Source organism: Ammodytes marinus (genome assembly GCF_949987685.1).
Source record: "Ammodytes marinus genome assembly, chromosome: 19".
NCBI lineage: Eukaryota > Metazoa > Chordata > Actinopteri > Uranoscopiformes > Ammodytidae > Ammodytes > Ammodytes marinus.
Window position 1 is genome coordinate 10,277,876 of NC_137223.1, and position 22,332 is coordinate 10,300,207.

Genomic DNA, 22,332 nt, shown 5'->3' on the forward strand with positions numbered 1-22,332 from the left:
GCAATAGAAGCTGCGGCTCGTTTCCTCTGTGAAAAACCTGAGCCTTTTTTTCTTGTCTGCGGTACAAAATTACTTTCTGAGATGCACTGTTATCAGGGATGCTCAGTAATTTGAGTCAGCGATGATGCCTGGTTGCAGGGGGGAGGCCTTTAATTAGATATACTGGAGGTGCTGTTGGTGTCGGCTTGCCCACTGTGTTGTTTAATAGGGATGACTCTCCTCTGTTTTGTGTGACTTGGAAAAAGGGGAAATTGAAAGGAACAGACATGCAATGGTATACTGCAGCAGCACTGATGAATTTTTTTTCTCCTTGACTTTGCAGTTATGCACAGAATGCGGTGAAAAATGGGACAAGCATTTACAGTGGCTAACTGTGGAAAGACTTATTTATACATAATGTATAGCCCCTGCAGCATTTTACCTCTTGTTTCTATGTAATGACAAAACAAGACTCATTAATGCAAAAGAGAAAAGTGATCAAAATCTAAGGCGTAGCTAATGAGTTTGTGTTACTTAACACTTAACAGCGTGGCTTCCGGAAGAATAAAGAGACATCTTGATTCCATTGAAACTGAAATTTAAATCTCAGTCAAACCTTTTGAGAGGTGCATGAAAAGGTTTAGATATTTTACTGCAACAGACAGATTTTTTTGGACTTCATCTTAAATAGTCCTTTAAAAGCAGCTCTTTCATTCATATAGTGAAAGCAGTCACTTTGAACTTGCTACAGATAATTATTGAGATCATTGTTCCTTAATGTTTTTATTCTCTCTCCCCAGGTTCCTGTTTTGAGGACAAGAAACACCTTCAAAAGCTCCATCTCTTAAGTAGGTCCTGACAAGGGGCAAGAAAATGAGCACACCCCCGATAGAAGCAACAGGTCGACCCTGCCAATCTGACTGACCTGGGAGCAGCCATGTCCGCCCTGCATCACCCGATGAGGGGAACCCCTCTCCATCTAAGGGACTGTTTTCTGACATAGTTTTTGAGGAAAAGCCGAACAAAAATAGAAATGGAATTAGTTTGTGTGGTCTTTAACACATCAGAGTACATATTAGAATACAGGTGAGGCTGGACCTCTAGTCAATAACCACAGGACGCTTAAGAGGAGGCCAACAGCCTCACACAACCTTTCCAGAAGGACATAGCGCCACAGCCCAGCTTTGATGATTTAGTATCCATCCCAGCTGCCTTGCTGACAAGGTCGTACCATGGCTGCTGATCCCCATAGCAACAGTTCCTTGGCGGGGCGGGGAGCAGACTGAAAGAGAGTCAATAATGCAGCGTAACGGTGGTGGTGTGGGTGCCGGCGGCCAGCCCTGGGTGTTGCGACGTGTGCGTCTCACCTGGCTGAGTTTCATGCTCTTCTTCATCCTGGTCTTCTTCCCGCTCATCGCCCACTACTACCTCACCACCATCGACGAGGCTGGCGGTCCCGACAAGCGCATCTTTGGGCCGCGACCCGGCGGTGAACTGTGCGAGGCCAAACATGTCCAGGACCTGTGCCGGATCCGCGAGTCAGTCAGCGAGGAGCTGCTGCAGCTGGAGGCCAAGAGGCAGGAGCTCAACGGGGAGATTGCTCGACTGAACCTGCGCATCGAGGCCTGCAAGCGCAGCATCGACAGCGCCAAGCAGGATCTGCTGCAGCTCAAGAACGTCATCAGCCAGACGGAGCATTCCTACAAAGAGCTTATGGCCCAGAACCAGCCCAAGCTGTCGTTGCCAGTCAGGCTGCTTCCAGACAAGGAAGACCCCGGACTACCACCGCCAAAGTCTGCGCGCTCCTGCCGCCTACGCTCCTGCTTCGACTACGCGCGCTGCCCTCTTACGTCTGGCTTTCCTGTGTACGTCTATGACACAAGCTCTTATTCCTGGGCAGACTATCTTGACCCGCTGGTGAAGCAGGCTTTTGCAGCGTCAGTTAAGAGCAACATTTATATAACTGACAACCCCAGCATAGCATGTGTGTATTTGGTGCTGGTAGGGGAGCTACTGGAGTCCTCATCCTCTCCACTGCCGCCTCCTTCAGAGCTGGAGAAGCAATTAAAAGCTCTTCCTTACTGGAGATCCGATGGACACAACCACGTACTAGTGCATCTATCGAGAAAGTCACTGACACAAAATTTCCTGTACAATGTGAGCACGGGACGGGCGGCAGTCGCTCAGTCCACCTTCCTGGAGCAGCAGTACCGCGAGGGCTTTGACTTGGTAGTCTCCCCGCTGGTTCATGCCCTCTCTGAACCAAACTTTTTGGAAGTGCCCCCTCAAGTTCCCGTAAAGAGGAAGTACCTTTTCACCTTCCAGGGCGAGAGGGTGGAGTCGCTGAGGAGCAGCTTACAGGAGGCGCCCCCTCAGTCTTTCGAGGAGGAGATGGAAGGAGACCCGCCGGCCGACTACGACGATCGCATCATCGGTACCTTAAAGGCAGTGCAGGACAGCCACTTGGACCAGGTGCTGGTGGAGTTCACCTGCAAGAACCCACGGCCAAGTTTGCCTACAGAGTGGGCTCTTTGCGGTGAGAGGGAGGACCGGTTGGAGGTGCTCAAGGTTTCGACTTTTGGCTTGGTGATTGCTCCAGGAGATGGACAGGTGGTGGCCTCAGCAGGCTGTGGGATGAGGCTCTTTGAGGCCCTCGAGGTAGGGACCATCCCAGTCGTGTTGGGGGACCACTCCAAACTACCGTATCACCAGTTTATCCGATGGACTGAGGCTGCCATCATAGTCCCCAAGCCTCGTGTCACAGAGCTTCACTTCCTACTGCGAAGCCTATCGGACAATGACATGTTAGCTATGAGGCGGCAGGGTCGCTTCATTTGGGAGACCTACTTCTCCACCTCAGAGAATGTTCTCAACACCCTTCTGGCCAGCATCAGAACCAGCATCCAAGTTCCTGCCGCACCTATCAAAGAAGAGCCTGCCGTAGAGATTCCTCACAAAGCAGGGAAGCTGGCAGGGACCGACGCCAATCTGGCTGACAATGGTGATTTGGATTTGGGCCCTGTGGAGACTGAGCCCCCCTATGCGTCTCCACGCTTTCTCCGTAATTTCACATACACAGCGGCAGACACCTATACATCATGGAACAGGGCTCCGGGTCCTTTCCATCTGTTTCCCCACACTCCCCTGGACCCCTTGCTGCCCTCTGAAGCCAAGTTCCTGGGTTCAGGTACCGGGTTCAGGCCTATCGGTGGAGGTACAGGCGGCTCTGGGAAGGAGTTTCAGGCCGCTCTAGGAGGGAATGTTCCCCGGGAACAGTTCACCGTGGTCATGCTGACGTACGAGAGGGAGGAGGTGTTGATGAACTCTCTGGAGAGGTTGAATGGACTGCCCTACCTCAACAAGGTAGTGGTGGTGTGGAACTCTCCCAAGCCTCCTTCAGATGACCTGCTGTGGCCGGACATTGGTCTGCCGATTGTGGTGAGTGCACCTTTTAAAAACAATCCTCTATTTCAACAAAAGTAAACAAATTCATCTTTATATTGTTGGTTTCTTTTGGTCATCTCCTTCTCATCCTGTCTTTCTAAAATGCAATGAAAGTAACTTTTCAAAATGTGTCTGAGGAGATGCAAAGTTTGCTTATGTACATGAGTGACATTGAGCTGATTGGATCAGTGCCTCTTTTAAACTCTGAGGGAGTCCATACAAATTACCGTCAGCTTTTTATTAAAAAGGATGTGAAGAAATCTCATGAATAATAAAATGTGTGCCTTTTTTGAATTATGCCTGAAAAATAAAATATTCATGTAGCTTATATTCACACCATTAGTTTGTGACAGAGACACATTGTAGACAAGTGGGAACTAATTAATTGGACTTCCTCTCAGCTCTACATTGTGAAAGTGTCTTTCACCTCGTTGTTTTGTTTTCACCAGCCCACAATGTTACAATTTTGATTCACTCCTCCTACCAAGGTCGTTTTCATACACAGAACAGAAGGCCACTGTTTTCAGCAGTAAAAAGCTTTACACCGCTACAAAACTCTATGCTACCTGGCCAGTACCAAACCAGTAGTTGGTGACAAACTGGTGAACATAGTGGAAGGGACAGATGTTTCCCCTCGGGAGTTGTAAAATCACTACTCACAAAAAAGCCTGACGGAACGGTTCTCGCTTAGCAGAAATCTGGTCTCTTTCGCCCGCAGGTCGTCCGCACGGAAAAGAACAGCCTCAACAACCGCTTCCTTCCCTGGGACGCGGTGGAAACGGAGGCCATCCTGTCCATCGATGATGACGCTCACCTTCGCCATGATGAGATCATGTTCGGGTTCAGGTAAGTTTTCATGTTTAGTTGTCTTATAACGGTGATTGCATTTTTTTCACACTGACTAAAAGAAAAATACAGTTTAAAGTAAAAGTGAAAGCTGACTGACTTAATAAATTAAGAACAGCTATACAACTCTTATTTGCGAGCCAAGTACTGACATTTGTATTGGCTTTGCAATAAATAATCAATTGTACAGTTAATAATAAAACAATACAACCTTAGATATAATAAGGTTTTTCCCCAAGGAGAAGTGATGTGAAAACAAAAATGAAGTAAAGTAGACCGGAAATCTTTGTCTCCCAGGAGAAGTAAAAATGTCCAAAAAATGCAGTCATCACATTCCTGCACACACTGAGTGAGACAGAGCAACTGAACCAGAGAAAATAAAAGGGAACCACGCTGTCGGTGCCTTGTATTTATGATTCATTTGTTGCTACTGTTCTTAGATAAGCCAAACGTGAAGGCGTGTTTAAAGCACTTAAATGATCAAGTGCGCTGTTCTGTTATTTCTGTGCATCACGCCTCCCCTCTTCCAGACAAAACTACAACTCTGTGCTTCAGTAGCAGCTTGTCCAGACAGGCATGAAAAATGGCTCTGAGTGTGAGTGTGTGGGTATGTGTGAGTGTGTCTTGTGGTTTGTCAGGAATTATCTCAACCTCCCCCAAAAAAATATCCCAGGAATGTTTCCTCAATTCCACATTCGCCGAAGAGGAAAATATTACGCAGCAATGTTAGACATTTGAGTTTCACACACGATGTTTTGCATCTTCCGTGTCCGCAGAAGGAATTCAATCTGATAAACTGAAACTGTGTGTGTGTGTGTGTGTGTGTGTGTGTGTGTGTGTGTGTGTGTGTGTGTGTGTGTGTGTGTGTGTGTGTGTGTGTGTGTGTGTGTGTGTGTGTGTGTGTGTGTGTGTGTGTGTGTGTGTGTGTGTGTGTGTGTGTGTGTGTGTGTGTGTGTGTGTGTGTGTGTGTGTTTTTACTGTAACTTGGCCACAGTATGTGTAGATATGAGCCAAGAGTTGAATTGGTTGAAAGCATCACATCACATGCCAGTGGATGACTTCAAAATGGTTACTTAATTGCTCCCATGAGGCAAACAGTTGTCACATCACGTCACATATATAAATTAAAAGTCGAAGCAGATGGATGTAAAAAAATGTGGCGTATGCACAGACACTAATGAGCATAAAAGAGTAGCATTACCACAAAGTATCTGTTCATTCCTGTCCCATCGGTCTTGATGAAATGATGGTAAATATTGAATTCTAGTGACGTCGTGTTTTGTTTTGCAGAGTGTGGCGTGAGGCCAGAGATCGCATCGTGGGTTTCCCTGGGAGGTATCACGCGTGGGACGTCAACCACCAGTCCTGGCTCTACAACTCAAACTACTCCTGTGAGCTCTCCATGGTGCTGACAGGAGCTGCTTTCTTCCATAAGGTAAGATCTTGTATTCCACATTCTCAAAATAAAACAAAACAATAACATTAAGAAAAACTTATCTTTCTTCATGTTCGTAGCAGTATCATTGACGTGTCCCTCGTTTTTGTGTGTGTGTGTGTGTGTGTTTTTGTAGTACTACGCCTACCTGTACTCCTATGTGATGCCCGTGGCCATCCGGGACATGGTGGACGAGTACATAAACTGCGAGGACATTGCCATGAACTTCCTGGTCTCTCACATCACCCGCAAACCGCCCATCAAGGTCAGCAACAGCAAACTTTGTATCTCCCTCAGTCCCTCGGTGTGTTTATATTTTTGCCCACTTAGTGTTGCCATTACTCAAACTGACATATACAATATTCCACATAAATGATAAATCAAAATTACGAGATCAAATTTGTGCGTTCCGCCTGTTTGTTTTTTTTCTTTTCCCCGTGGATTTTTATTGGAAGGACATTTATTACCAGGGTGTATATTTATGGATAGACAAATACTTATAGCAATCAAGGCGGGGAAGCTGTTGGAACAGAAATGTCATTGCAGCCCTCAGTTTAAGTTTATTTTTCATTTAGTGGGGTGTTTTTATTCAGTGTTTCCGAGGGGGATTAAGGACAACTTTGATGGAGCGTGCTGCATGACAGAATTCCACTGCTTGGAAAAATCTTTGTGAATAATGAATTTGGGGCAGGTTTGAATGTGGAGCCCTAAATGTTGTGGGACTATATTACTCTTTTAGTCGCAATAAGACAACTAAAACAAAATCAGCAATTTTCTATGCAACGCTGGTGATGAGTGAACAAAACTCAAACTGGAAGTTTGTCCGTTTCTCAATTATCCATTTGCTAAGATTTTCCATGCTAATTATGCCCAGATTAGCTCAACAAGTACGTTTTAAAATGCCAAATGCGGCAGACTTTTTAATTGTTCACACCGACTTGTTTTAAAACAAGAATCTCATAAAGAGTCTTAATTAAGCACTTGATGGCCACATAGATGATATTGTGCATACAAGTACTGTTTATTTGAGTCTTTTCATGTTTTTCATGTCTCTTCTATTCCGTTTTAGAAAGGCTAAAATGTTGTTTATGTATAGGTCTTATTACAACCCCATCAACAGCATATGGAGAGATCCAAGGCTCAGCTGGATTGCCATTCTTAGTAACAGTTGCTAAGATATGGTTGGACAATGGGGTGTTCAGACGTTTAAATAGTGAATGGACTGCACTCAGGGCACTTGACAATTTTTTCTTCTCATTCATCCCTTCACACACACACATACACTCATAAATTGCAGCAGGCTTCCACTTAGAGTACTGGCAAACTGTCAGGAGCAATTTAGTGTTAAGTGTCTTTTCCCAGGGACATTTGAACATGTGGCAGGGGGTGTGGGGAGTACAATGACCACCTGCCAAAATGGACTTCCTATCCTCCTCTTAGGCCACAGCTGCTCATATTTTCAATTTGTAAGATACAATTATTATCCAAATATACTTTAATGTAATTATCACAAATTCACAGACTAACTTCTTCTCCTGTCTTAGGTGACATCTCGTTGGACTTTCCGCTGTCCCGGCTGCCCGCAGGCGCTCTCACACGACGACTCTCATTTCCACGAACGCCACAAGTGCATCAACTTCTTTGTCAAGGTGTACGGCTATATGCCCCTGCTGTACACACAGTTTCGCGTGGACTCTGTGCTGTTTAAGACTCGTTTGCCCCACGACAAGACCAAGTGCTTCAAGTTCATATAGCGTCTATAGGGGCTGAGCCGCCCAGCGAAAAAGAGCCAAAAGCAAAGTGGAGTGATGGACTGGAAGTTTTTTTTTTTTTTTTTTTTTTCTTTTTAAGAACAGCAGCTCCCACTTGCGAGCAGTGAAGAAGATGGATGGATGGATGGACGGACTACCAGATACATGCACGGAAGTAAAAGTGTAGGATTTTGCCTTGGGGGGGTAGACAAGTTAACCTTAAAAGCTTGTTTGGCTGGTGGTCTGATCTACGGTACTACTTCAACTTTGAAGTAGTGTGGAAGCTGAAAGGTGCCACTGCCAACAACAAAACAAAAGCCTTTTCAGTGGATGTTACTCCTTTCTTTCTCATGTTCTTCAATCATGCTCAATCATCAACCACTACAGATGTCATTTGCACCTCTTAACGGCCTGCTGAGGAAAGACGACAGTTGTACACAGTGTACAGAAAACGCTACCGAAGAAAATAACCCGCTCTGACAGAGGAGCTATCCATTACGGAATCACTGACAGACTGATGTCAGGCTGCATTTGGTGCAGCGGCCCTGTCCACAGTTTCAGCTGGGAGAGAAAAGAGTGGCAACGGCACACAGATGCCACTACGCTTTTTATTTTTTTTATTTTACAGATTCAACTGTACTTCTTGTACACAAGAGAAGCACTGATGGAAGTATTTTATTGAACTTTTTTTTTTTTTTTATAATAATGTCGTTTAAATGTGTAAATTTCTGTGTCCAATGAACATTTTCCAGAACCTCTGTCTGCAGGAGATCAGACATCAGACTTGTTAGTCTGAGAACGAGACAGGACCTCGACTGAAGAGTTAAGCAGGTTGGCCCAATCATGTTTTTAGTAGGAATTCACTTCAGCGGTCACCATAATGCCTCAAATTCTATCATGAAAACCAGCCACCATTTTTTTTTCTTTTCTACAGGATGCAGGCTCTTTGACGAGTCTGTAAAATGGCCTGTTTTTTATGCTTTAGGGTATTACTAATGTTAGTAAAATTGGTCCGAGGTTGAAGTAGTCCTGTCTAAATGTAATAATATTGACCAATCAATGGTTACAATGTCCATCACTGAAGTGCGACAAAGTCAAGAAACACAGCTGCCAAAATCAACAGAAATTAGGCCTGGATGTTTAATTAAGAATGTAATTATAAAGAAAGGCTTCAGTGATGTTTTAATGTACTATTGGGATTATGGTATACATTTTTAAGGTTGAAAGGAAATAGTTAGACATTTTAGTTTGTCCGTTAATAATGAAGCTACAGCTGCTTAGCTTAGCATAAAGATTGGGGAGAAATGGCTAGCCTGGCTTTGTACAAAGGCAACACAAATCTGCCTATCAGCCCCTCTGCAGCTCACTCATAAACAAGTATCTGATCTAAAATACTGTAAAAACAAAAGGCTGTTTCGCCTCCCGTTTCCTGTCTGTTTGCCAAGCTAAGCTAAAGGTAACAGATACAAGAGTTACTAAGCACATTTCCTAACATTTGAAACTATTCTCTTTAATATACTACAAGTTCTGGCTTTGCAACAGAAGTATTAGATAGATCCTGCCATGTTAATATCACTCTCCTGTATAGAAATTTCCCAACGCAAGACAGAAACGTCACTTAATGGTGTCGCCATATTGGTTACATTTGTTTTTCTTTTTTTCTTCTTACCATTGCTTGATGAATGTTTTCTTTGCCAAATAGGTACGATGCAATGCTGCTCTACAGTATAGTTTGCAGGGTGCACCGTACGAGTGACTGCTGAAGGCATGCAGTCTGGTAAAATGAATTCTAAATGGTACTTTACAAGAACGTAAAATACATTGGAGCCCTTTCCATCATGTATTATAAATCCAAAGTCTTTTATTTGACCTTGTCACAATTAATTCCCGTAATCTAAACAAAAGACTAACCTGAAAATATCCCTTTTGAAAAAAGATTTTGAGATGTATTTTTTTTTCTTGTCCCCCCTAAATTAGGTTCTCGCTTTGAGGATGCTTTTAAGAAAACAAAAACTTGCATAAATAGTTCCTGTATATTTATTGAATATATTATTAAGAAAATATTTTTTTTTTAAACTGAAAGTGACACATTCAATAAAAAAAATTATCAGACATTGTAGTTTATTAGTTCTAATCACGAAGAGGTCCCCAACTTGATTGAGCCGCCGGTTTTGTTTCATTGCCAAGGAAAACTAGCTTGTGCCACTGAAAGGGGGAAACATAAGCTACCTAAAAGCAGCAGGGAGGAACGCAGTAACGTCGACCTGTAAGTAAACGTCATAAACTGAGCCAGACAATGTCTTTGAAGCTAAGCCCCTACCTGCTCCAGGTGGCTGCTACCACTGCTGCTGCTGCTGCTTAGTCCCCCCTCCAGTGTAATATACCAATATCTGATTGGGCATGTTTAGCGGAATGGAATAAATGAATGAAGAACCAGAGTCTTTATTACAGCAAACTAATCCAAATTGACACCGCACCAGACTCGAACAACCGGCCCGGCTTCACTTTTAATTGGAGCACCAAGGGCCTCCTAATTACCTGGCTAGCTTCAGAGCTGACCTCAGGGCACGGAAGGGGTTGGCCTATATTTTGGAAGTTTAAAACATCCCATTCCTCTAGCCCCTGGTCCCCCCCCCCCCTGTTGGATCAGTGGCACAGCTGGTTTTCCATGGCCCAAAGCAGGAGTTATTTCCCTGGAAGGCCATAGTCACTCTGTTTAGGTGAAAGGGAGTTTGTGAAACTATGTGCTCCTGGATGTGATCCACAGCTGCGGGCGAGTTCCCCGGCCACCTGCAGCTGCTGCCAGACTGATGACAGCGCCATACACACATTGGAAGGCTGGATAAAATGGAAATAAAAACGTAACATTGTTAAAACATCACATGGCTTATTGCCTCATTCTTTTTCTCCATCTTTACAGAACTCATTTCGACACTTTGACTATTAAAAAAAGAAGAAGAAAAAAGCCTTTAAAATGAGAACAAGAACTTTATTTAAAAGCTATAGTGTGTAACTACTGGTTGCCCCAATGAGTAATTCTGAGGAATTACAACAACACTGTCGGCGCATCTGCATGACGTACGCCTTCGGTGATCATGAATGGACATGGATTATTCCTTCTGCTGTACTTTCAGGTTTGTTCTTAGTAGTAGAAGCTGAAACATGATGTGGCTGCTTCTTGTGCTCCTGCGCCAGGGGGTCACACCAGTTTTATTAACGCTCTCATAATGAGAAATACAGAGAGTTTTGTGGAGCTGGTAAGCTTGATCAACTTTGTATCAACTCGTTTGGCGCTGGATTCCAACCATTCATTTTTATGAAAAAGTTACGCACTATAGCTTAAAATAGTAACGACACCTTTAGATGTGTGATCCAACCAAAATGTAAAAAACCAATGTGTTAATTAGTGAGCTGTTGAGGATGGAATGGGAAGGTTATTCTGGCCTACTTGTTGACCAGTTTCCAACCTTCATGCTAAGCAGACCTGCTGGCATACTGATCCTTCGATGGTTGTAAATGCTGGTTATGCACGAATTGTGCTTGAAGTCAAACTCGTCATAAGAAATACTTAACTGTTGTTCCCTTTTTTCTGCAGTCAAAAGCCAAGGATTTATATGGAACCAATGTAAGAAATCTGTTATTCATTCTTCTTACGATTTACGAATTAATCAAATTTGACTTTGTCTAAATTTTGTAGACTGAAGGGACGAGGTGTGGTTGCAACATCCTCCTAACAGCGTCCTAACTCTGGGTTTAGCTCTGACATCAGTGGGACAAGGAGACAGAAAAATGCATCCCACACCCCTCAGCATTCAGCCAGCACAGAGAGAGGAGAGAGGGGCTTCATACTGGTTTGTTTTTCTCCTACTAACACTGGCGTGTGGCTGTGTAGTCTTCAGTTGCATTTTAGGGAATTGTCTGACTCATAATTTGTCTCTTGTGATGAGCGTTTAAAGATTGCCTTTGTTCCCGATGAGGACCACGCACATTCCTGGACAGTGATTTCATTTACTGTAGCCTTTTATTTAGTAACCTACTCCCATTCAATTATAATGAGAAACAATACAATTCGCCTTTGAGTTCAAACCTTGACTCCTCACTTTACGGCGAACGCAACCGAGGCTGTCAACGGCTCTGCCTAACAGTTTTTTTATTGGGCTGTCTGGCTTCTTGCATATTCCTCCTCAGCGGGGAAGCACCGTGTTTCTACATGAATGAACATGGCTGAGTTGTCACAAGGCTGAATGGTGAAAGAGGCTCAAATCTGTTCTACACGGGGAAAAGGAAGCTACTCTTAGATACCAGTGGCACGCAGAGCCGTGTCCAATTCTTTAAGAGCACAAGACAGAATGTCATTCCTCTAGTTTAAAAGTGGCGTCAGATGCATAGTGTACAGAGTTATGCAAGAAAGACCAATTTTTTTGTAAGAAAAAAAAGAAGCGGTCTCTAACACATACCCAAAAAGAGATACCCACGAAATAACCCACTGACTGAAAGTCCCAAAAAATAAAATGAACGAGACCAATGAATGGATATTTGCATAATGTCATGTGCATGTAAACAAACTGTACAAAGCATAGCTTGTAAGCATAGTTGCAGCATGTCGTAGGCCCTTTGTAACAGTCTTTTCATTGCACCCTCTCGTTTGTCAATTGGTTGATATAGAGAAATGTCTGGTATGCTGGTGGCAGCTGAAGTCCAGAGGAGAAACCGGGAGGGAGGAGGAGTCTGCTGCTGCTGGTCCTGGACCGAGCTTGTTTGGTCCCAAGATTCAGAGACGGAAAAGTCCTGTAAACAGATAGTGTAGTGTACATGCAGATCTCGCTGTATAGGCAGAGGTACAGGAGAACAGTGTCTTGTAATGTCATTCATTTTCAGTCTGCCATTGCCTTCTATTGTCAATTTAAAAAAGGCTGGAGCCAGACCTTACACCTCCACCAACAAAGTTAGTCCATCGTCTGCCTCCGATAAACAGTGTCAAATTAGAGGGGTATCCATGCAGTCTGTGGCAGTGAACACCGAGAACCCACAACACCTGTCCTCACACCTATATGCATCACACACACACACAAACACACATTTCGCTCAAGGTGCTCCCTGCTCTCCCCCCCTCCAAGAAAAAAAACTCCAGGGAATGTAAGTTGATGTTGAGGCTTCATAAATCTTGCTCTCCCTATATCTCTATGTATCAGTGAGTGTGTGCCAGTGGCAGACTTGCTGTCCCTCTGCCTCCTTCATCTCTGTCCAGTGAGCTTGCTGGTCCTCACTGGTGCTGTTGAGGCCCAGGGTTACCCAGCCCAGACGTTCCCGGGGCCGCATGCTGCTCCGCCGGCACCACACCGACAGAACCAAAGACACCTCCGAGAGCTGGAAGAGGGCCACTTGAAATACAAAGGTCTCCTTGTAGGTGGGGTTGGGTTGCCCGCGACACACGGCCGTTTTACACTTGGACATCTCTTTCCCCTTGGAGTCCAGCATGGTCAGCTTCACGTAGGTGTCTGAAAGGAGGTGTAAGAGAGTGGTGAGAGAGCGCCATCAAGTGGTGGGATATCGGTACAGCAAACACAAAAATGCAGATATGTTTATGGTTTTTGTGTGTTCTCATCAAATAGGGGTTTTAACCTCGGAAGAGGCATTGTATGGAGTAAACAAGAACTATGGGTCTGGGTAGAGGCCAGAATTAAAGACCAGCGCTCTACAATTTTAAAGGTCTACTAAGAGAAAAAAAGTAAAGAGTTTCTCAATTATAATGGTATCCAGCAAGGAATATGCCCAGGTTTTTGAAATATCTGTCTCTGTTAACTTCTTTAAGTTCATTTCTGTAATTTTTCTGAGAATATGACTTTCTTGCAACTTTACATTAGGTTATGATATGTATTTCTTGCACATGAAAGGTGTCCTTGAAGAAAAAGTCTGATTAATAAAATGTATTACACTTACTATCACAAGATCGATACGACAAACAGGACAAACAAAACCCAGAATTTTTTTGTGTTGCTCAATAGCACAAAGTGTGAAAGTACGTTTCTCGGAAATTTGTTGCAACCAGCCCTTTAATGTTATGTAACGCATATTTTCAGGATGACTGTTCATTGAAGGAGTGTTTGATTGTTTTTCTACACTTTGTCCAATAAAAAAATGGCATTTTGGACAAATATCTTAAAATACACTGAACACATAATTTAAATATTTAAAAAAATTATTACCCAAAGATTATAAGTAAATGCACTGCAGGCTTACCTCTCATGATATAAAGCTGTCCCCCTACAAAGTGTTTTAAACAACAGAACAGACCACCTGAGGGCACACACCACACGGCACACAAGGTTGGAAAGAAGAAAGAGAGTCAGAAATAAGGGGTTAACAGTTGATTAACAGCAATTGCTTCAGCTTTATGGCTTTAATCATTCAGGTTATTAAATAGCTGCCACTGTTGCCAGGAAACATTTAAGTGTAATGGTGCACAATTTTTTTTTGTTACATGCAGCTGGGCCATGTGTTTTGCCAAAACAATTGCTTGGTGTATCAACAAGTTTACAAGGGGGAATTTCACAGACAGGAGTGTTTATATAGTCACTCATCACCTCATCCAAAAACTGGCACAAAACCCAAGAATGAAAACGATTTGAAATGGAAGTTTAGTACGTACTGACGGGTTTATCAGACGCTGTTGTTTTGAAGTGGCTTCCCTGGATGACCTCGGCAGATAACTGTCCTGTGGCAGAGTTGTAGATGAGGCCCAGGAGGATCTCTGGCAGGGACGAGTCTTCAGTGGAGCGACATGACAGAGCGCCCGCACTGCGAGACACACTCACCACGGAGCCGCAACCCTGGTGAGATCACACACACACACACACACACACAAACAGGAAGTCATTCAAAGAGGAAAGAGAAGCAACAAGGGGATTTTTACAGTCAATACAAAGCATTATTTGTCATAACAAAATAGAAAGAATTCCAAAGTAGTGAGGCCTGCATATCAGAAAATCAGAACCAAATTACATACTTATACTTTTTGGCCATGTAAGCTGCATAGCTCAATGGATGAGGGTTGTTCTACTGCTTACACTCAGACAGGAATATGTCAACTACTTTTAGTTGAGATGGATTCCGATACATTTTATTACAGATATTAATGGTCCCCAGAGGATGTACATATATCTATAGTTGATATTATCACTGTCAAATCAAAATCCCACTATACCTCAAATAAACCTCAGCACAGTGCATGTTACCAATTCACAAAGTGTTTTTTCTCACGGTGAGTTCAGAGCCCTGCTCCAGAGTGACGGGTAGCGCCATCTTTCCCTGCAGGTTGAGCTTGGTCAGGTAGAAGACCTTTTCTCCCAGGACTTTCTCTTTCTTCATCCGCCTGATGCTGTAGAGGCGGAACCGAACGGCATAGTCTCCCAGAGCCTCTTGTTCCACTCTGGAGAACTTAAACGTTTCGGTGAACACCGGACAGGGGCCCTTCTGCACGCCGGTCTTGGCCCGTTGCTTCTTGGTGGGCAGCAGCACCAGATGGACCTGCCACGCGATGTTGCCCGTCTGTTTGAGGGCGGGAATGTCTGTCGCCGCAGTGACCGTGACGGCCAACCACTGCTCGCCGGAGTCGTACTCGAAGGCCACGTCCAGCGTGCCGTACTTGCCCAGCGGCTCGGGCTCGTAGGCCATGGGGAGCTGAGGACCGGAGCCGTCCTGAATGGAAAGAAAACATTTCACACATTTAAAAGGTTGTTGTGTTTCCTTCTTCAGGAATACTGATGAATGATGAATGATGAAGACAAGGTGAAAAAACACAAATTAACTTTTGAAAATATATATGATTGATCTACCACGTGTTTTGCAGCCAACTGCCTTTTTAGAGTCCAATAACAATCAAAGGGTTCAAAGTTATATCACCAATACATTCCCAGATGTATTATTATTATATTTCTTGAAGCTGAGTGAGTATCAAGGTATTTTATAGGACCATTGCATTGAACCGTTCAATTAACTTGGTTTTAATTATTTTCATAGCAACTGTTAACTTGATAACTTCAAGTTATTCTAATTAATTTGTGTTAACTGAGGAATTTTTTTTGAAGTAAGTAAACCATTCCTTGCATCAATGCTTTTTAAACAAGTACAATCACTGACTCATCCGCCCCCTGTTCTCCTTTTACAAAAGCAGACCTGTAACTGACACTGACTGTAACACATTTGACTGTAAACAAGTTATCAAATTACTGTAGTGTTCTCACATACATATCTAATTAACTAATGGTACTACTGATGACTTATGGTGAAGAACAGGGCAGGAATAAGCTGGTACATAAAATATATACTATAAAAGTATGCTATATACTAGTTTATAGTGTACCATAAAAAAGAATTGTTATGTGCTGCTTAAGGGGAACATAAAGCGGCCTTGATCTCACCTCTGGTCCTAACACGGCAGTACTATCACTGGGAATGTCCTCCTCACAGCCTTTGTTGAGGTAGCTCTCGGTGTCCTGGTCCACACTGGCCTCACTGGAGCCGTTGCGGGGGCTGTCTCCGTGCTGTGGGGACCCCGTGCGCGGTGGGGACGTGCCCCTCCGGACCCCTCGCTCAGAGCGGGAACGAGAGGACACGCGCGGCCCACAGCTCACAGCCTGGTACGGAGGAGGCTGAGGCTCGGTGAGGGAGGAATCTTTCTTTATTCTCTGGATGCTATTGACTGAGAGAGAGAAGAGAGGAAGAGGAGTAATGTGATATGAATGGCGTGTTACTGGAGACATATTGTTCTCCACAGGGATGGTCACTATGTATGCAAAACATATGGTCTAACACAAAGTCAGGTTAACCCCCTTGACATGAACTGTACCGGACCCGCCTTTTGAACTAGAATAGGTCACTCAAACTGAATTATATTTTAAATGTGTGTGAATTTCCAAAACGTTCGAGAAATATATTGCATGTCACAAATTTGGCACCTTGGACAATGTAGTGATAGCTCAATTTAAACATAATTAAAGGAATCGTTGGACATTTTGTGAACTATGATTGTCTATTGTTTTGCTTAGAGTTTGATGATCAATGCACTCAAAATCTAGCTAACAGCACCTCCCAGATAAGACAGCGTGTGGAATATAACCTCACGTAAACCCCATTTTGGTTTTGTACTTATTAATACACTCCAAATTTAAATGAAGTGTTACCGTCTAAAAAAATGCCAGCTGGCCTTTTCCTCCTGCCTCCAGACTTTCTTCTAAGCTAACCATCTGCTGGCTGTTGCTTCATATTTAATTCATAATTTTGTTTTCAGGTATAAGAGAGGTATCGATCCTCTGATCTAACTCTGTGCAAGTTTTTTAACAAAAGATATGGACAATTCCATAATTTCAGAAGTTTGGATGAAAACAAATGTGAGCAAAACTTTTTTTTAAATAATTATAACACCTTTTATTTATTTAGCGCTTTTAAGGTCCCATTATAATAATATTAGATTAATAATTCAACAGAGACTATAAAATATAATATACTATAACATAAAGAAATACTGCAACATCAATTACAATGTTTCAGAGTGGATGTTTGTATGAAGTGTTTATGTATGTTTATGACATTTTTTATAAATTAGCAATAGTACTTTGTATACAATACTTGGTACTTAAAATATAATTTTTTAATCAAAGCAAATTTTTAAAAGCTTAAAATGTGTGGGTATAAATCTACATACATTAGCTCCATAGAGACACGTTATGCATTTATTTTTAGGAAATGTAAACTACTGCATTTCTATTCTCATATTGCATAATATGGTTTGTCAATACTTGTCAATTTAATACATTTCATGTGTTTTGAGATCCTGAATTATGTCCTTATGACCTAATTCATTACAAGTGTGTCCTTTTGATATTTTGTGTTGAACAGCATGTGTGTTGCTGCTGTTTTTCCATGTGGGTTGAAATGAAATGATGCAGCGCTTGTGCACATTCTCACTGTGTTCGCTGGAGGCTTCGCTGCTGTAGCCTCCCTGTTCGGTGGACTGTTTGTGTTTGTTTCCCCACGCAGATGTGCTGTTCTGCTGGGCCTCCGCTTCAGGGCCCTTATCCTCCTCACTCTCTGATAACACTCCCTCTGCACAGAAGGAGGTGGACAGGGAGATCAAACACTAACATGTATCACACAAGACATCATTTATGGAGCGTTAAAGCTATAGTTTGTAACTTCTGTCGGCGCATCTACAACAGGTAAGCCTTTCGGTGATCGTGCATGGATTTTTATTCCATATTCCAAACATTTCATGGGCATGTGGGATTTTTCTGAGCTCCGGTGCTAGAGGGGGAGGGGGGGGGGGTTCAAATTGTCTGGTGCTAGCTTGAACTTTGTCTCAACTTATTTGGGCGATGGCTTGAATGCAACCGACATCCATTACTATGAAAAGTTACGCATTATTGCTTTAACGGGAAGGCAGAAGACAAGAGGAAAGATGCACAACACTCTGGAAAGTTGACCATTATAGGGTGAGATCTTCAGCTTATGACTTGAGTTGACTTTGAAAATAAGAGAAGAAGAAGAAGATGAGACCCAGGCGGTGAATCAGAAGCAGCCACACATTCTAACCTTTGCCTTTCTTTTTCTTTTTCTTCTTGCTTTTCTTCCTTTTCTCCTTCTTGTTTTCCACGTCCGAGCCTTCGTCCGATTGCTTTGAACCCTTCTTTGCTCCTTTCCCTTTCTTCTTGTCTGACTTCTTTTTCTTCACCTTGGAGGATGTTTTCGAGACCTCGGCCTCTTCTTCGTTGTCTCCCTCTCCGTCTCTCTCTTGTCCATCCTGTGTCTCTTCCTCTTCCCCCTCTTCTTTTTGCTTTTTCTCTTTCGATAGCTTGCCTTCGGTCGTGGTGGGTGATTGAGGAGCTTCCGCCTTTCTGTCTTGTCCGCTGCTGTTGCCTGCATCGGCTTCCTCTTCTTGCTCTCCTTCTTCCTCCCTGTTTTTCTGTAACTCTGCCTCTTTCTCCAGCTGCTTGGCCCTCCTCTCTTTCCTCCTCTGCTCCCTCTTCTCCTGCAGCTCCTTCTCGTCCTGCTTCCTCTTAGCTTCCTCCGCTAACTCTGCGTCAGTCTTTTTTACTCGCCAGCAGCCGTCCCTCCACTCCCACTCCAGCTGGCTCGCCGACGCTTGCTCCCCCTGCGATGCGTCTCCGGTGGCCTGGTTAGTCTTTGAGGGTGCGCTGCCCGTGTCTGGCTCTCTGGACATATTTGACCACATGCTTTTATTATTGGCCTTGCTGCTCTCCTGCTCTGTGGATGCCTGGCCCGACTCCTGGTGGCCTCCATTGTTCTCCCCGTCTTCCTCCTCCTGCACCTTGTTGATGATGGTGGTGACCCCCTCGGTCAGTTGGTCGCTTACGGCGTACGTGGCATCGCTGACGGCGTTGGCCAGGTCGTCCACGCGGCTGGTGACCGAGTCCAAGATGGAGGAGATGTTGACAGATGGGAGGTTCTGCCCGAAGCTCTTGAAGAAGGCCATATCTCTCTCTCTCTCTGGGGTATGGGGGCTCCAGTCACTGTCACCATGCACAACCACTAGGTTAACTCATCAGAGGCACTGCCATGGACATGCGGATGTGAGCAGGGATGTGGAAAACTAAGTATGTACCTTTCCTTCACACCTGGGGATGATTATTATTCTCCATGAAACGCTTGTGGCGCTCTGCTTGTTTGACAAATAACGCCAGGACAAGAAATACAATGGTCAAGTAAAGGGCTATGTCATTAGAATGTCCTTCTAGGGACAGGCATTGGAAATTAGAATTAGCTATGATGCTGTAATGCTGTACACTGGAGGCTTTTTGTTCAAGTGTTTATGTTGTAGCATCTCTCCCTATGAAATAAACTTGAAATTAAATTAAATGGAAAGAAATATATTTAAGTTTAAGGAATACTGCCGTTCCGGTTCATAAGCCATTGTCATTTTAGCAGAGGACCCATTTCCTGTTTTGCACCGAATGTGCACATTAATATCTTAATGCAACACTGAAGATGTAAAATCAAAGCATGGATCATAAACCTTAACTGTGTCATTAATCGTGGATTGCTGTTACTTTGTTAAGGTGAATGTAGCATTCCTCTATTATTGATTTGGTTTAATTTCATAACTTCAAGATCTTGACAAAAAATTTAAAAAAAAATGCGTCCCAATTTGTGTCTAAATGGCAGCCACTGTGCTCAATCCATTGGTGTGTGCAGTACCTGGCTGGTTGTTCTTATAGCTGCTGAGGTGTGACAGATCGTCAGGACTCGCCACTGACAGCTTGTTGCTGAGGTAAAGAAAAAACAGAGCCATCAACGCCATGAAGGCTGCAATGGAAGACAGGACACCGAGAAGCTCGGGAGAGACTGGGGAGAAGAAGAAGAGGAAGAAAGAGGAGAGAGAGAGACAAACATCAGTTACACTGATTAAAACACAAATGGCTGCAATCTATTTTGAGCAACAACAAAAACTTCTAAGGCTGTAAACAACCCCACTTTTATACCAACATTTTTTTAATTTGATGATGGGGATCTTACTTTGAAATCAAACCCTGTTTTCTAGCTTTTGTTCTTTTCAACACTATTTTTTTTTCCCACTTCAAAAGCATACCGGGTAAAATCCACAGCACTGTATGTAGGCCAACCATACTTCATGTAACCATGCGGCTCTGTGCTGCTGTGCTATTTTTATGGGAGCCTCAAAGGGACTGTATCTTACTGAAACGTAGACTCAGTAAACCAGCCAAACCGCACTGGGCCTGCACTTAATAGGCTACAACGCAGACACACCGCAGTGTAATAACTGAAGTAAAAAATTAATCATGAACGGGATTTCTTAAGACCAAATGCCTCTGCAGCTTGTAAAATGAAGCACACCGTAACCAAGGCTGTGTGATGTGCGACGTCTGAATTTCCCCTTTAAGTACTTGTGGCATATAATGCAGTTCTATAATCCCACAATTCTATGGTCATATTCAAGAGGGAATTCCTTAATATTCTATTAGAGGCAGGCAGCACCAGGCATAAAGGCTCTGCACACAGGTGTTTTCATTTGAATGTCCACTACACTGCTCCCCTGAACAGCCATTGTCCTATCATAGCTTAGTAACTGAATGCAGGCCTGTCAATCTTTGCCTTTCTCCACGTATTGAGGCATTGAACATTGAGCTGTCGTTTGGAGGGCTCTCTCTTTCGTCAAACCTTCCCAAAACAAACGTTGTGTTTGTTAGCAGCTGAAGTTTGCATGTCTGGCTACAACTACCTGCAATATTAACTTGGTCATATCATTATTACATAAATTACTTTTTGTGGTTAAAGGTTTTGTTATAAAACCTTGTTGATGAATAGCAAATGCACTGTGTATTGGAAGCCAGCCTTGGATGCCATCAGAATTCAGATGGCATTCTGAGTGAAATGTCTGGCTCTTTAGTTGCTAAATGCTCCACTTTGTTTACCAGCTCATTGCTAACTTTGTCTGTTTGGTGCTGAGCATAGGTTTAAGGGGATCATTATCTTTGGGATCACCAATACAAACATCATTTTTTACATAACTCACATTTGATTCATTGTCACTACAAAACACATTGATTAGTGCAGCTTTAAGAGTAAGGAGGGAAGGGGCAATTGTTGCACAGTTGAGATTATTCAATAATGAAAATATGTGTTAGTCGCATCCCTGTTAAAAAAGATAGTGGAATAAAATGATGCTGCATTTGAGGCCAATGCGTCTGGTGAAGCAGACAGCCCAAAGTTGGTAGCATGTGGTTTGTAGCTGGAGCTCATTCCAAAAAAATAACCATCAGCGGTCATAGATTAAAGTGGTATTTCCCTGAGAACACATGAAAGAGGAAGAGAGAATAACAGAGACCTAGTTTGTCAAACCTTCTGACTACAAGCTGAACTTATGGACAGACTTATTTCACCATGGCAACAGGCAGAGTCCAATGCAGCCCCTGCAACTAGTGCTGCTGCTGCAGACTTGTCAAAATGATGAATGCTAAATACCCAGGAGTGGCAATAGAAGTAGCAGAGAGAGGTAAGAGGTCGATATGGCAGGAGAGGCTTACCTTCTCTAATGGAACATCCTCTTTAAAAAGCCAACTGTTTCCAAAAAGCCCTATCAGTACAGCTTCTAGCATAGGCTGTCCTACTATAAGGATCCACCAAGAGGGGGGGGGGAAACGGAGCCGTCCTGCTCTGAAGTAATCCGACATGTAATAAACCCCTTACACTTTAGTCCAGTCCAGCACTTGCCAGTTAGGCTTACGTATCGACTCTCACTGTTCGCTGTTGTGTTGATGGAGGTGGAGTGACCTCTGAAACCGCGGGGTGCAGCAGCAGCCGCCTGTAGAAATGAACAGCTTATGGCCCTGTGCCCCGGGGTGTGATGACACTTCATACGTGGCCATGCTCTGTAAATGTCAATGACGGATGAATAATTTAGACACCTGAGGTAACCCAATCCATCCGTCAATATAGGCCTACACTGGAAAGTGGAGCGAGAAAGAGGGTGAATTTGGACACAGCTGATCGCGCCATCAGTTATCTTTTATATAATACCCATCATTCTCCTCTTCTCTTCCCGTTTCTCTGGTTTTCCACCCTCCCTTTCTCTCTCTGGCCTTATCTCATCCTTTCTTAGTGTGAGCATGTACAATTGGTGTGTCTGAACAGAATAAACAAGGAAAGAAAATCCCGAGCATGTGAAGTGAGGCTTGAACTCAGGACTGCGAACTTCGCCTCAAGATTCAATCTGCTACTTTTTTTTCTCAGGTAATGACTCCAGCATGCTGCCAAACACAGAAACGCAGCCACTGAAGCATTCAAAGCAAATTAATAATAACCTTGAAGAAATGTGAGTTCCTTCAGGTGAAATTATAATTA

At 43.5% G+C, this 22,332-nt stretch overlaps 2 protein-coding genes across 2 annotated transcripts in view; one reads left to right on the plus strand and one right to left on the minus strand.

The window, feature by feature from the left end:
* Nucleotides 1-10,298, plus strand: part of extl3 (exostosin-like glycosyltransferase 3) — a 35,552-nt gene extending 25,254 nt beyond the window's left edge. Inside the window, exons 2-6 of the mRNA XM_080047849.1 lie at nucleotides 780-3,417; nucleotides 4,142-4,269; nucleotides 5,560-5,704; nucleotides 5,841-5,969; nucleotides 7,249-10,298. Of these exons, the coding sequence (XP_079903975.1) occupies nucleotides 1,279-3,417; nucleotides 4,142-4,269; nucleotides 5,560-5,704; nucleotides 5,841-5,969; nucleotides 7,249-7,458 (2,751 nt within the window). The 5' untranslated portion in view covers nucleotides 780-1,278 and the 3' untranslated portion in view covers nucleotides 7,459-10,298. The remainder of the gene's footprint in view (nucleotides 1-779; nucleotides 3,418-4,141; nucleotides 4,270-5,559; nucleotides 5,705-5,840; nucleotides 5,970-7,248) is intronic.
* A 2,338-nt stretch (nucleotides 10,299-12,636) lies between these two features.
* Nucleotides 12,637-18,946, minus strand: LOC307265792 (synaptotagmin-14-like; the record flags this gene model as incomplete). Its single annotated transcript, XM_080047596.1, has 7 exons — nucleotides 12,637-12,953; nucleotides 13,696-13,752; nucleotides 14,105-14,285; nucleotides 14,716-15,153; nucleotides 15,876-16,156; nucleotides 17,422-17,559; nucleotides 18,046-18,946. 7 exons carry the CDS (start codon nucleotides 18,944-18,946, stop codon nucleotides 12,637-12,639), a joined length of 2,313 nt encoding a protein of 770 aa, XP_079903722.1.
* Nucleotides 18,947-22,332: the final 3,386 nt, after the last annotated feature.